The sequence below is a fragment of the Psammomys obesus genome, unplaced genomic scaffold (assembly GCF_907164565.1).
Source record: "Psammomys obesus unplaced genomic scaffold, mPsaObe1.curated_primary_1811, whole genome shotgun sequence".
NCBI lineage: Eukaryota > Metazoa > Chordata > Mammalia > Rodentia > Muridae > Psammomys > Psammomys obesus.
The window spans coordinates 3,945,965-3,958,325 of NW_026594216.1; the positions used below are offsets into that span (position 1 = coordinate 3,945,965).

Sequence of the window (12,361 nt, forward strand, 5' to 3'; positions counted from 1 at the left end):
TCAGTTTCTCACTGAATAGCTCTGCTTGTCCTCAAACTAACTCTAGCAATCTGTTCTAATCTTCTGGCTCCTGCACATTCTCTGGCTCATTCTGTCTTCTCCACCTATGTCTAATTTGTTCTCTCTTCAACCTCTCTGTAAAACTCTCCCAGTAAAAACTCTCCCATGTTCTCAACTCCATTGCACTGCCTCTCAACTCACTCTATCAAACTGCCCCAACAGAACTGATGAGAACTGCATGCCAGTGTCTTCTGAGTGCTGTCTCCTGGGATTACAGGAGTGTCTGTACTCCAGCTTGAGCTCACAGATCTGGATCTTTGGATGTCATCTCTTGCCGGAGAAGCCATGTTCTGAATTAACATTCCTCCACAGAAACCTTTTCATCTTTGGAATTTGTTACTCCAGAAAGCCTGTTGTTTTCTGTAGTGCTAGTTATCGAATTCAGGGGCTTGCTTGGGCTACTTAAGTATTCAACCAGAATCACACTCCAGAGCTACAAAAGTACTTTAATGCCCCAAAGAATAGACCAAGTTACATAAATTTCAAAAACGACATGTAATATTTATTTCAAGTGAGAGCATAATTCATCAACAAACTGGAGCATGGAAATCACATAGAAAGCTGGGGAAGACACACACACACACACACACAGCTGAATATAGATTTAGCTTAAATTTTATTTTAGTAGCTGAGGATCACCTATTGAATATATTTTCTCTATTATGGAACAGACCAATATTTTGGAGAATACTGTGTAATTTTACGACATCAGATGGGAACGTTTTTCAGGTTTTCATTCTACCTGAAAATAGCAACAGGATTTCTGATCCTCGGAGAGGCTTAAAGGATGACAACTGCCTTTCTAACCTTGCTCAGCAGAGCTAAGAGCTGGGAAGGATTTCCATGCTTGTGGACACATGCAAATTACTCATGTCTCTTCACTGTCCCCACTATATCCTAGCTGAGGGGCAGATGCGCTTATTTATCACAGGGCTTAAATATTACACAGCTGTTGATATTTAGCGGAGGTGAACATGTTGAGAGGGGAGGCCTGTTAATAAATACTTCCTGGGAGCTAGCTCTCCTCAGCCCTGGGTCAACTGTGGGGCTAACAGCAGGGCTGGCAGTAAACAAAATGTGAGGCAGCTGTTTGCAGCAGGTGCTTTTCATATTCATCATCTTGAACTCTATTTTATCTTTTAGATCCATAAGATGCATCTTTGCTCAAATGACAATGACTTGCCTTTGCCACTGTCATGGACTGTTTTCCGGGGGACCCAGAAAGTGTCACATTTGATTAACTTGTTAAGGAAATTAACATAGGGGCTATACAAATGAGCGCCTAAGATGGTTCTTCCAGGCAGGTCTAAGACACTTTCTAGTACTAAACATTTTCCCCTCATCATCAAATAATAAAACCCTTGTTACCATTTAGATGATACGTAGTTTCCTATTTTTTGACTTAAGTATACAGCTTTAATATAATGAAAATGAAGTTCTGTTTAGGTTTAAGAAGTCAAAGAGTTGTGCTTAAGATCTAGTTGCCAAGAATTAGGACTGTGCTGGGCAAAGTGGTACAGAGCTGTTAATTCCATCATTTGGAAGGTGGGGGCAGGAGCATCAGGAATCCAAAGTCATTCTCAGCTACAGAGTTCCAGGACAGCCCTGCACAATATATGATCTCCTCTCACAAAACAAAGAAGAAAAAATTATTTATGGGACTTCGGGCAAGTCAATCAATATCTACAGAAATCTTTTTACTTAGTGAGTAAAATAAATAATTGATCCATCCCTGACATGAAAACTACCCCAGGCTCTAGCCTACCACTGTGGCCTTTAGTTTCTCTAGTGGCAGTGATCAGCTGAAGGGTAGAGCTCACATTAGCTTGTAATCCCAAATACCTGTTGCAGTGACTATTAGAATGCATTTTCAGCAACTATGCTCATTGGCTTAATAAACTAATGAAAAAGTTGGAAATTTTTAGAGGGCTTAATAAACACAAGCTGTGAGGGAGGTAGGTGGAACTTCACCATTTTTTTTCTCTAGGGTCCGATAATCCAGGCCTGTAGTCCTAAGGGCTCCAAGTTACTAGCCCCAACACACAAACGTATCAGACAGGGCCTGGGTGTCCACACACCTCAGGCCTTCATCCCTCTCGGCTGTCTTCATCCCAATGGCTGTGGTGCTCCTTTGGATCCTTTGGTACCCAGCAGCATACACTGCTCCTCATGTAGAGCCATGCTGATACTGTCAAACAGTGCCTATAAAAAGAAAGACAAAACGAGAATTTATTCTGCAGCACATTCTGTAAGCAGCACCAGACTGCTCTAGGTCTGCCTTTTACACAAATTCAGCACTGGACTTCTAGATTACTCAATTCTGTGCATCCCTACAGCCGATGGAGTAGGTACTATTGTTATCACCAGTCTGCCCGAGGGCTCTGAAAGGAAGAAAAGTTGGAAGGTGGGCTGGTTTGCTGAAGACACAGAAGTGTGTGTATTTGGGTTTTCTGGCTCCAGATATCCTGTTGAAATACCACGCTGCACTTCCTGTCTTTAGTGTCTGCTTCAGCTCCTGCATTTGTCTAATTTATTTTTATAAAAAATATAACTAGAATTTTGAAACTTACATTGTTCAATCAGGAAAATCTAAGTCTCTTCTCACACCCTCCCAAGTTTTAACTGGATTTTCTTTTTTGTGTTCGTGCATGTTTTATTGTTGTTGGGGGGGTACTAATTGTATTTACAGAATTATGCAGAAAAGAGGGATTCCACAGAATACTTTTAAATACAAGGGGAACTGTTAGAGAAAGGTCAAACATAATCACCATCAATCGCTTTAAATGAAAGCTTGGTTAAAAACACAGTTGTTCCCAAAGGAACTACTCTTTAAACCTCTAAAACAAACTTTTATAAAAGATCTCAAGTATTTTGACATCAAAATGTGGGTTTTTACTAGACTGCTTTTTTTTTTTACATTGGTATGTTTTCTTCAAAATAGAGCACAGAAAGCTAGCTTGAATACTTTAGCAATTTAATATACAATGAATAGAAAAAAGTGCCAAAAACAAAAGCAAGGTTACAAAAAATAAAATTCAAGAGTACTTAAGAACAGCTGTTTTTTCACACCTGTTAAGCTTTCCAAAGCTTAGAATTCAAAACCATGTTAATCATAATTTGAGTTGTCCTAAAGCTCTGTTCTGCAGAAGCTGTATCGTTCAAGAACTGACACTATGAGAAAGGTAACAGCATTATAACAAACTAATAGCTGGTACACCAAGTCTTAACGCCTCAACTATAAAAAAATGAGAATGACATTTTATTTGCCACAGAAATGAGGAAAGGAACGTCAGTGAAATAAATTTGATAACATGACTCACACTTCATTATAAGCAATTTCCCGAAATTCCCAATGTTCACATTTGGCTGAACTAAAAAGAACTGAGGACAAGAACTTTTACTAGACATAAGTAGGACACTCATGTTCCTTTCAAGTGAGCTTAAATAAAGCAAAAGAACAAGAGGTAGTGAATACACTCTGTCTTAGGTTCAGCAATCTTCCCCATCAGACTGCTATGCAGGAATCACAAAAATATTTATTATAAAACATATAGACTTTCTTGGCTCAGTCTTACTAACACTAAAAATATTCAAACCCCATACTATTTCCCTTTCAGACTTTTTCTGTTACTTTTAGAATTGCATAGTCTTTATTTTATTAAATTGTATCAAATTTAGCACACTGTGGATTAAGAATAATGAGAACTGGGTTAAAGTACTTCTCCTGTACTACTAATGGGATGACTTTTATTTAGAACATAAGTAAGTACAGATTCCATTATCCTACAGGTACCTAGGACTCGAGATAATTCAGACTGAAAAAAAATACAGCTCTAGAAATCATACCGGAAACTTCCCGCAATCCAACTGAAACATTTTGCTTTTCTTCCCAGTTTCATAAGAGATAGTGGGATTCGGTGTCAGATTAGCGCGTGGAACAATTATAAATTCACATTTTGGCCCCCACCCCCACCCGCGGTTAAACAAAAGACACGGAAACACAAAAGAGTTTGATACTACATGCTTTCCAGGCTTAAAAGCCCATTGATAAGCACACTGCATCGGTCCTTGGTCAGGGATGCTCACTTTTTGAATACACATTGCCAGAAGAATGTCCTCAAGTGAAGACTGAAGTCACTTCCTTCCCCAGAAACGGTGAGGTAAAAGAGACACAGTATGTCCCCTACGTGCATAGGAGATCTCCCTCTTTCTTCTGACCCTCCGAAGAAGGCAGACGGGAGAAAAGGCAACGCTCAGTCCTCCATGGCAAAGTCTTTGGTCTTTTCCTCATGGTCCCCCACTTTGTATCGCAGAAGGACGCGCAGACGCCGGGGGTTGTCCCGGGAGGGCAGCAGGGTGATCTCTCCCGAAATGTCCGTGTCCTGTTCCACCGGCACCGGCTCGTTCAGGTAGAGCAGCGCCTGCTTCCAGTGCGTAGCCGGGTGAAAAGGCGAGGTGGACAGCACCAGGGGCTTCTCCGAGTCCCCTCCCGGGAAGGTCACCTGAAACCAGATGGCAAAACCGTGCAGAGGCGCCGAGCCATAGCAGCTGCAGCGGAAGCGGCCGCCTACCCCGGCCTCCAGCTCCTGCTCCAGGCCAGCGCGGGCCAGCTCGAGCTGGGCGAAGCGCTGCGGCCGGGCCAGCACGTCCTCGCCGGACAGACCCTGCACCACGATCTCCGAGTGGCCCATGAGGCAGCGCGTGGCAAAGCCTTCCAGGCAGCTCATATCCACGCCATAGTGCTGCTTCACCTGGCTCCAGAAACCCAGACGCCATTCCAGCATCTGGTCGCTAATCGGGGCCACGAAGAGCTCCGCCGAGGCCGGCAGGAGGAGACCGCCCTCCTTCAGCCATCTGGTCCGCGCGTGGAGCACGGAGCCCAGCATGGACTCGTGCAGAAGTCCGTAGCCCATCCACTCGCTCACGATGGCGTCCACCTGCTCGGGCAGCTCCACCGTCTCCACGGGGCCCGGCAGGACGTGCACGCGGTCCTCCAACCCGTTGAGCCGCACCACCTCCCGGGCCTGTTGCCAGATGGCGCTGGCCTCCACGGCGTACACGCGCCGGGCGCCGGCCTGGGCGCAGAAGATGCTCAGAATGCCGGTGCCCGCGCCCACGTCCAGCACGGTCTTGCCTCGCAGCGCGGCCCAGTTCCTCAGGATGCCCAAGCGGTAGGCGTCGGTGCGGACGCGGTCGGCGATCATCTCCTCGTGCACCGAGACGTCGGAGTAGCAGTCGTAGTACTGTTGGTCTCGCTCGCGCTTGGTCCTCCGGGGTCCCGGCGGGGCTGCCTCCTGCTCCCCGCCATTTTCCTCCTCCGTTCCCTCCCCTCCTGCGCCGCCGCCCCCCGACTCAAGCTTTCTCTTCTTGACCAGCGACATCTTGGCCCCGGCAGCCGGCTCCCAGCAGGCTTTGCGCGGGGTCGCGCGCGGGCTCAGGGTCCCGGGCGCTGCTGGGATTTGTAGTCTGCCCTCGTCACCGGGCAGCGCACCCAGAGTCTCCGTGGGCTACAGGTGCTCTCGGTTTGTCTGTATAGCCTTGGCTGCCCTGGCCTTTCTTTATAGGCCAGGCTGGCTTTGAAATCACGGAAATCCGCCTGCCTCTGCCTCCGGAGTGCTGAGATTAAAGGCGTGTGTCACCACGCCCAGTTTACAGGGCACTCCTCTAAAGCCTTCTGTAGGACCACACTCTATTTCTGGATTTTTGCCCCTCAGTCTCTTTTGTTTTCACCCGCTCTTGAAGCAGACACACCCACTTACAGCTACCTCTCTCTATTACCCTCACAGAATCCCCACCACCACTACTGAATTTTGTTGGCACAGTTCTTGTCCCTTCCCTGACACTTGTAGCTCATCAAGCTCTCTGTTCCAACTGGAGTTCAGATACGAAGGATGTGTAAGGGGAGGGGGGCAAAGTGAAAACTTAACAATGCAAAATCTTGGTTCTGAGTCCAAAGTGATCCCTGGTGTACTGAGAGATCCAGGCCACGTAGGAGAAGTGCTGTGGCCTTCAAATAACTTTTCAGCCACCGTTGTTTATGGAGAATAGTTTGGGTTGGCTTGGAGTCCTTTTCTAAAAATCCTGAGGTTCAAACTAAAGAAGAAATAACAGCAGTGGTGTGTTACTTTCAAACCCATTACCAGTGTGCTAGTACCCAGATAAATCTATGTATCTATACATAAATTGTTTTTGGAGAAATGTTGGAATCCTTATGTTTTCTGACTGTTTTTCCAATGCAATTCACTTTGTAAAAACCTGATAAAGGCAGAATTAAACTTTTTGTAAAGGCAGAATTGACATCCACATCCTCAATTACTTTATTTTTTTTTTCTGTCAGTCAAGAAGAAGCTACTAATATCTTCATTATAATAGAAAAAAAAAGCAAAAATGTGTGCTGTCTGGAGCTAGAGAGTGGCTCGGCAATTAAGAAAGCTCTTAATTGCTTTCTTAGAGCAGGGTTAGATTGCCAGCACCCACAGGAAGGCTCACAACTGGCTTTAACCCCTGTCCCAGGTCCCAGGGGATCTGTTTTGCTCTTCTGGCCCACAGGAGTACCAGTTATATATGTTATGCATAAACCTGTAGACAAAATACCCATACATATACAATTAATACATTGAAAGTTCTAAAAATAAGTAAATGTTTTAATAGGGATATCATTTTCCCAAGCTTAAAAACTGATCACACACGGGGTGGTGGTGGCACAAGCCTTTAATCCCAGCACTTGGGAGGCAGAGGAGGAGGATCTCTATGAGTTCAAGGCCAGCCAGAGCTACACAGAAAAACTCTATCTCTAAAAGCCAAAATAAAGCAAAACAAACAAAGAAACAAAACTGATCACAGAAAAGACAATGGGCTTTTATTTTCTTGTGTTTAAAATACTTGTTTAACCATGAAAAACTTGGTGATAAAATTTCTTCACCCTTTCTATTAATATCACTAATGAAATAAGTTTATTGATGTAGCATCTTCAGATGTAGTTCTAAACTCAAGACTCACCATCCTGGTGGCTCATTTGAATCCTCAAAGGAGCTTTATCAAAATTCCTATGACAGGGTCTACCTCAATCCAGTTAGAGAGTCACTCAGGGGGAAATCAGCCATTTATTTTTTAAGGGTCCCCAGGGAATCCTAATGTGAAACCAGCTGATTATTGCTATTTTTTTCATTTAATTATCTTAGTTAAATCTTATATCATTATCTTCAATAGTCAGGGCTCAGCAACCTAGAACTGAAAATCCTTAACACAGGTATTCCTTTTTGCCAAGGTTTAATATCTTACTTTAATGAAACTAAGATAGTAGACGTTTTAATAATGCCTAGAATAGGACATGAGATTAGTTATGAATGTGAGAGTTTTATAGCACTCATTGGGTTTTCACTTAGCATCTGTTTCTTTCATTCTGCCCTCAAACCACCGGTTTTCACTTTTGGATGTGATCAGTGTTTAATTTTTGAGATGAATGAAGTTTGTTGTTGTACATGTGTGCATACACACAAGTGCCATGCATGCTTGTAGATGTCAAAGGACAACTGAGGAAGTTGGTGCTCTCCTTATCATGTGGTACTTGGGATCCAGCTCCAGTCTTCAGACTTGGCTGTACATGTTTTTCCTAGTGAATCATCGCCCTGACCCACAATGTGTTTACTGTGAACCCAATTGTTAATTTTTGTGGTATCTTGTAAAAATAAGTATATTTTGTTTGTTCATCCGCTTTTCTCCATTTTTTTTTTTTTAACCAGCAAAATCCAATTCTACAGAAGATGAAAGTGTCTTTCTGGCAATCATTCTCTGATGGAATCTCATTGTAGCTAGCCATACCCCCAACTAATCCATTTTCCACATAGCTGCAAATGTGAGCTTTACAAAAATCCATATATGATCACATCATCTGAGGTATTTCCCTTTCTCTAATTAGGAGAATCACATGACCTCAGAAGATCTCCCATTTCATCTCATATTAGCATTCCTAACTCCCTTGGATCAAGAAACAATGCGTTTCTTACACTTATAATTTTTCCCTGGATCACATATTCACTTATGTGTAGCCAAATTCTGGAAAAGAGTTCCCTCTTTATCACTTCACAGCAGTGACTTCACTGAGAACTGCTTTCTTTGGCTACTTAAAGTAATATTTTCCAATAAAAGATACTATCTTTTTTCCTTCATACCTGTTGTTATTAACTGCTTATGTTTAATTTATTTGTTTTCTAAGTAAGATAAATTTCATCAGACTTGGAGTTCTATTGTCCTTAGAAGAGAACAAAGGCATCAGAATATCTCAGTGAGTGGTCTTGACTGAATTGCTGTCAATGAGCAATCATGTTTTTGCCTAGATGAAGAGCCTGGGTTTTGTTAAGTATGATGATGTCATTTTGGAAAACTCAGATAATTCAAGTATATACTGATTTCAAGATCTCAGAAATGAGAATAGCTTCAGTTTATCTTCTCCTGTTGGTTGAATGATGATGAGGCCATAAGTGCAAAGTGTAGAGAAGAAAAAGTCCATGAAATTTCTTTTTGCTATATCTTGGCTTGGCATAGACAGGGAACCCATTACTTATTCCATTACAAGGAGTAGTTTGGAGTGGAAAAGGGAACCAGATCACAGCTTACTCAACACGTAAGTTCAGCAGGAACTCTTACACCACCTCACTCCTCCAGATAGGAGGAGAGTTACAGCTGGCAGAATATTCTCTGTGTTTCTTTTGTAGTGAGAAGCTGTATGCTGTTTTGAGATGGCTTAATAACAAAACATAGCCAAGCCTGAAGGCTGGAGTTGGATCCCAAGTACCGCATGATAAGGACAGCACCAACTTCTTCACATCCATGTACTGATTCAAGCCAATGTTTTTCAAACAAATGGACCTTGAAACAATACATTTTGGCTAGCAATTAAATAAAGATGAAATAGCTTAGAAAATACTAAAACTATGAAATGAAAAGGGGTAGGTATTGTTTCATAAAACTTGTTTTATTTGAGTATACTATATTTGTTTCTTGCTTTAGGATAAAGTTAAACTTTAGCATTCAAACTTACTGTTGTTCCTGATGTTTGAACTTTAATATATTCATACCTTCACTTTGGGCTTATGTGATGGCTAATTGTGGTTGTCAAATGATTAGATCTGGAATTAAATAAAGTCCAAGCAGCTGAGTGCATCTATGAGGAATTTTTGTAAATTCGATCCTTGGAAAGACCTACCCTAAGTCTGGGGATCATTTGGGGTTGGAAGACTCACCGTAACATCTGGGACACACCTCCTGATGGCAGGCCCCATAAAAGGCATGGAAAATGGAAGGTTTGTTCTTTGCCTGCTTGCCCTCAGTCTAGATAGCAAGTTCATCTATCCTGTTATTGAAGCATTCCTTCACTGACATTAGAATCTACTTCTTTAGGACTCCCAATATAGACCAAACACCAGTTAAAACATCCAGCCTTGTGTCCAGAACAACTGTTGGATTCTAGGCCTTACAGGGAGACAGCATTGCTGGACTAATCAGACTATACCCTCTGGGCCACTCTAATAAATACTGTGAAGTGTGTGTGTGGCAAATAATCTTCCCAAACTTCATATTTTTAGATGATGCATTTTTAGATGATTTTTAGATGTGTTTGTAGGCTGTTCAATTAGTCTGTAGCTCCAGATTGCTTTTCCATATCACATCAGAGTATTTTACGTATATTTTCCCCATGCTATATTCTAGTCACTTGTATATCAAAATTTTGTATTTTCGCTTTTGTTGAGAATTTGGCGCTTCTGTTTGTTGACTCTGGAACCACTGTTATTTGAGTGTGGAAATGTTGATGTTCTGTATCACACAATTAATGCGTTCAGTCACCCAGTTATTCAACAGGTCTCCTGGGTGTCTATTCTGTGTGAAATATTATTCTAAAATCAGGGAACATCCTAATAAACAAAAAGAGAGAAATCCTTACCTCTGTTGGAGGCGCTTGTATTTTATTGTGAATATTCATATGTTTTCTTGCTTGCAAATTAGTATGCCACTTATACCTCAGCTCTCTCTCCTCTACTGTTTTAATCTTGGATTTCCTGGTGTGATTCCCCCCCCCCACACACATGCTTATTTCTTATAATAAAAACCCCACATAAGGGTTTGTAGTTTAAAAATGCATTTTATATCCTACTATAGATATTGGAGTTATTCCTTCCAGGCTTTCAAAAATTCATTGTAATTCTCGAAGTATGTGCTGAAGAAGGGTAAAAGAGCACTGACATGAAAAGTGTTATAAATACCTCTTTGATATGAATATTCATTAAGTGATGTAGTTCTCCCTCCTCTGCAGTTATTACAAAGCTGACAGCATCAAAACAGGCTCTTCTGTCAAGAAAAAGAAAACCCTTTGTAGAAATAACAATAGAAGGTGGTGATTTTTGTGTCTGAATAGGAATGTCAAACATTAAAACCTAAGTATATGTTGTACTTTTGGAGTATGTAGTGCCTTTTAGATCCATGGTATATTTGCCTAGCTATTAAACTCAATAATAAAACAGATGAAAAACAAATACATAAGTCTCCAATAATGTTATTACGAGTGAATGTGATTCATTGCTAATATATATATATATATATATATATATATATATATATATATAAAATGAACTTTATTTCAGTAGTACCAATAGGGATATTATGCACTTATTTTACATTATTAATTTAGTTCATATTTGTTGACTTCTTTGAGAATAGAACATAGCATTTTAACAATTTCAAGCATCCATATTGGATAGGGTATTCTTACTATTTCTATTATAAATCAGACCACCAAAATGGACACCGTGGGATAATGAAAATGTACTTTACAACATGGGAAAAAGCAATGTGCTTGTGCCTGTGCCTATGCCTGCATGAAATGAGCAAGAGCCTTAGGCATAATAAGAATGAGGCTGCTTAATGAAAATCAGGTATTAAGACTAATAAATATCACTTAACAAGGGCACTCCCTCTCTTGTGAAAATCTTTACTATGAAAGAAAATAAGCATTTGTTTCTACCAGATGTTTATGCTCTCAGTGAATTATACTTTGTTGCTGAGGGCATTTAAAGAGCCTAGGAGTAATGGTTGGGGTGGGATACAGCATAGAGTGCTTGCTTACCAAAAGCAAGGCAGGATTCTATCACAGCACTGGAAAGAAGAGGGACTTGTAGCAGCGATGAGCCAGTGATTCTCAGTGCATTGTCTGTGGTCTCTAGATCAACATCAATGGTGTCATATCCTGGCTTATGACTTAGAACACTTTGGTGTGTAGCACTTATGACTACACTTTGGTGTGTAGAACTAAACTTCGAGAACCACCACTTAGAGAATTTGAAAAGGACCAGAAGTGTCACTGCATGGCAGGTTACTACAAATTTAGTAGCCACCACTTCCACTGCCACCAGCAACAACAATACAATGAATTCAGGAGTTGAGGCAGAGTAGTTTTACTCCTCTGGAAGGCTGCAATTAACTGATTTCCAGAGCAGAGAATTTTCTCCTAATCTCATGAGATTGTTGGCAGAATTCAGTTCCTTGAAGTTGCATATCCGAGGTTCTCCTTTCATGGGGACATCTTTCATAGCTGGTGTTCTGTGATGACTTCCTCATCATGTGACATTTTCGCCAGAATGGCTAGCTTATTTCTTCAAGGCCACCCTAGAGTGTCTTTCTGATCTCAGGAACATTCAAGCTCTAGTCACCCCCCCCACCCCCAACTAAGGATAATCTCACATTTGATGAACTCCAAAGCAAATGATTTGGGACCTCAATTGTACCCGCAAAATAAATGTTCATCTGGAGAAACTGGTTCAAGGTGAAGTGATGGAGGGTTTGTTCTCACTCAAGGTGACAAGCACAAAATGTCTGCCCAAAGTGTGTTGGAGAAGGTTGAGTGTAGCTCATGGCATGTGGAAACGACTAGATCAAATGCATAACAATCAAACTAAGTTTTGAACAAGCTATGCAGCACCTCTGACCAGAAAGTTGTTGTGCAGCTAACTGCTCAGTTTTCCATGTTACCTTTGAAATTCTGAACCCTGCTAACGTGGAATGTGAGTTCCCAACAGCTACTTCTTTTCTCGCTTGGGTCCCCAAAGAGATGATTGCTGGAATGAAGACAGACTGAGCTGAGACCAAATTAACCCAGGAGAACATAACAGGCCAAAGCTCTCATGTAGTAGAAGGAACAGAAAAATGGTCATTGTTTGAACATTGGGGTATTGAGGTTGTTACCACAGCAGAAACAAAGCTGATTAATGCAGAGCTACATGCATACTAAATTATTAGAGAGCCATAACCA

General features: G+C 41.6%; 1 protein-coding gene across 3 annotated transcripts; it reads right to left on the reverse strand.

Moving 5' to 3' along the window:
• Window positions 1-502: 502 nt before the first annotated feature.
• On the reverse strand, window positions 503-5,450 carry Prmt6 (protein arginine methyltransferase 6). 3 transcript variants are annotated; one of them, XR_008721417.1, is made up of 2 exons: window positions 4,147-5,450; window positions 503-2,262 (listed from the first exon to the last, which is right to left on the reverse strand). XR_008721417.1 is itself a non-coding variant. In XM_055618206.1 (1 exon), the coding sequence occupies exon 1, from the start codon at window positions 5,439-5,441 to the stop codon at window positions 4,314-4,316; it is 1,128 nt and encodes a 375-aa protein (XP_055474181.1). In that variant the 5' UTR covers window positions 5,442-5,450; the 3' UTR covers window positions 3,771-4,313. The 3 variants fall into 3 exon arrangements, 1 of the variants encoding a protein (XP_055474181.1); XR_008721416.1 differs by having other exon boundaries at window positions 3,907-5,450; XM_055618206.1 differs by lacking the exon at window positions 503-2,262 and having other exon boundaries at window positions 3,771-5,450.
• Between the last annotated feature and the right edge of the window lie 6,911 nt (window positions 5,451-12,361).

Excerpts from the sequence above, each read along its gene's own strand:
- Prmt6 (XM_055618206.1), bottom strand. The coding sequence starts at position 5,441 with ATGTCGCTGGTCAAGAAGAGAAAGCTTGAGTCGGGGGGCGGCGGCGCA.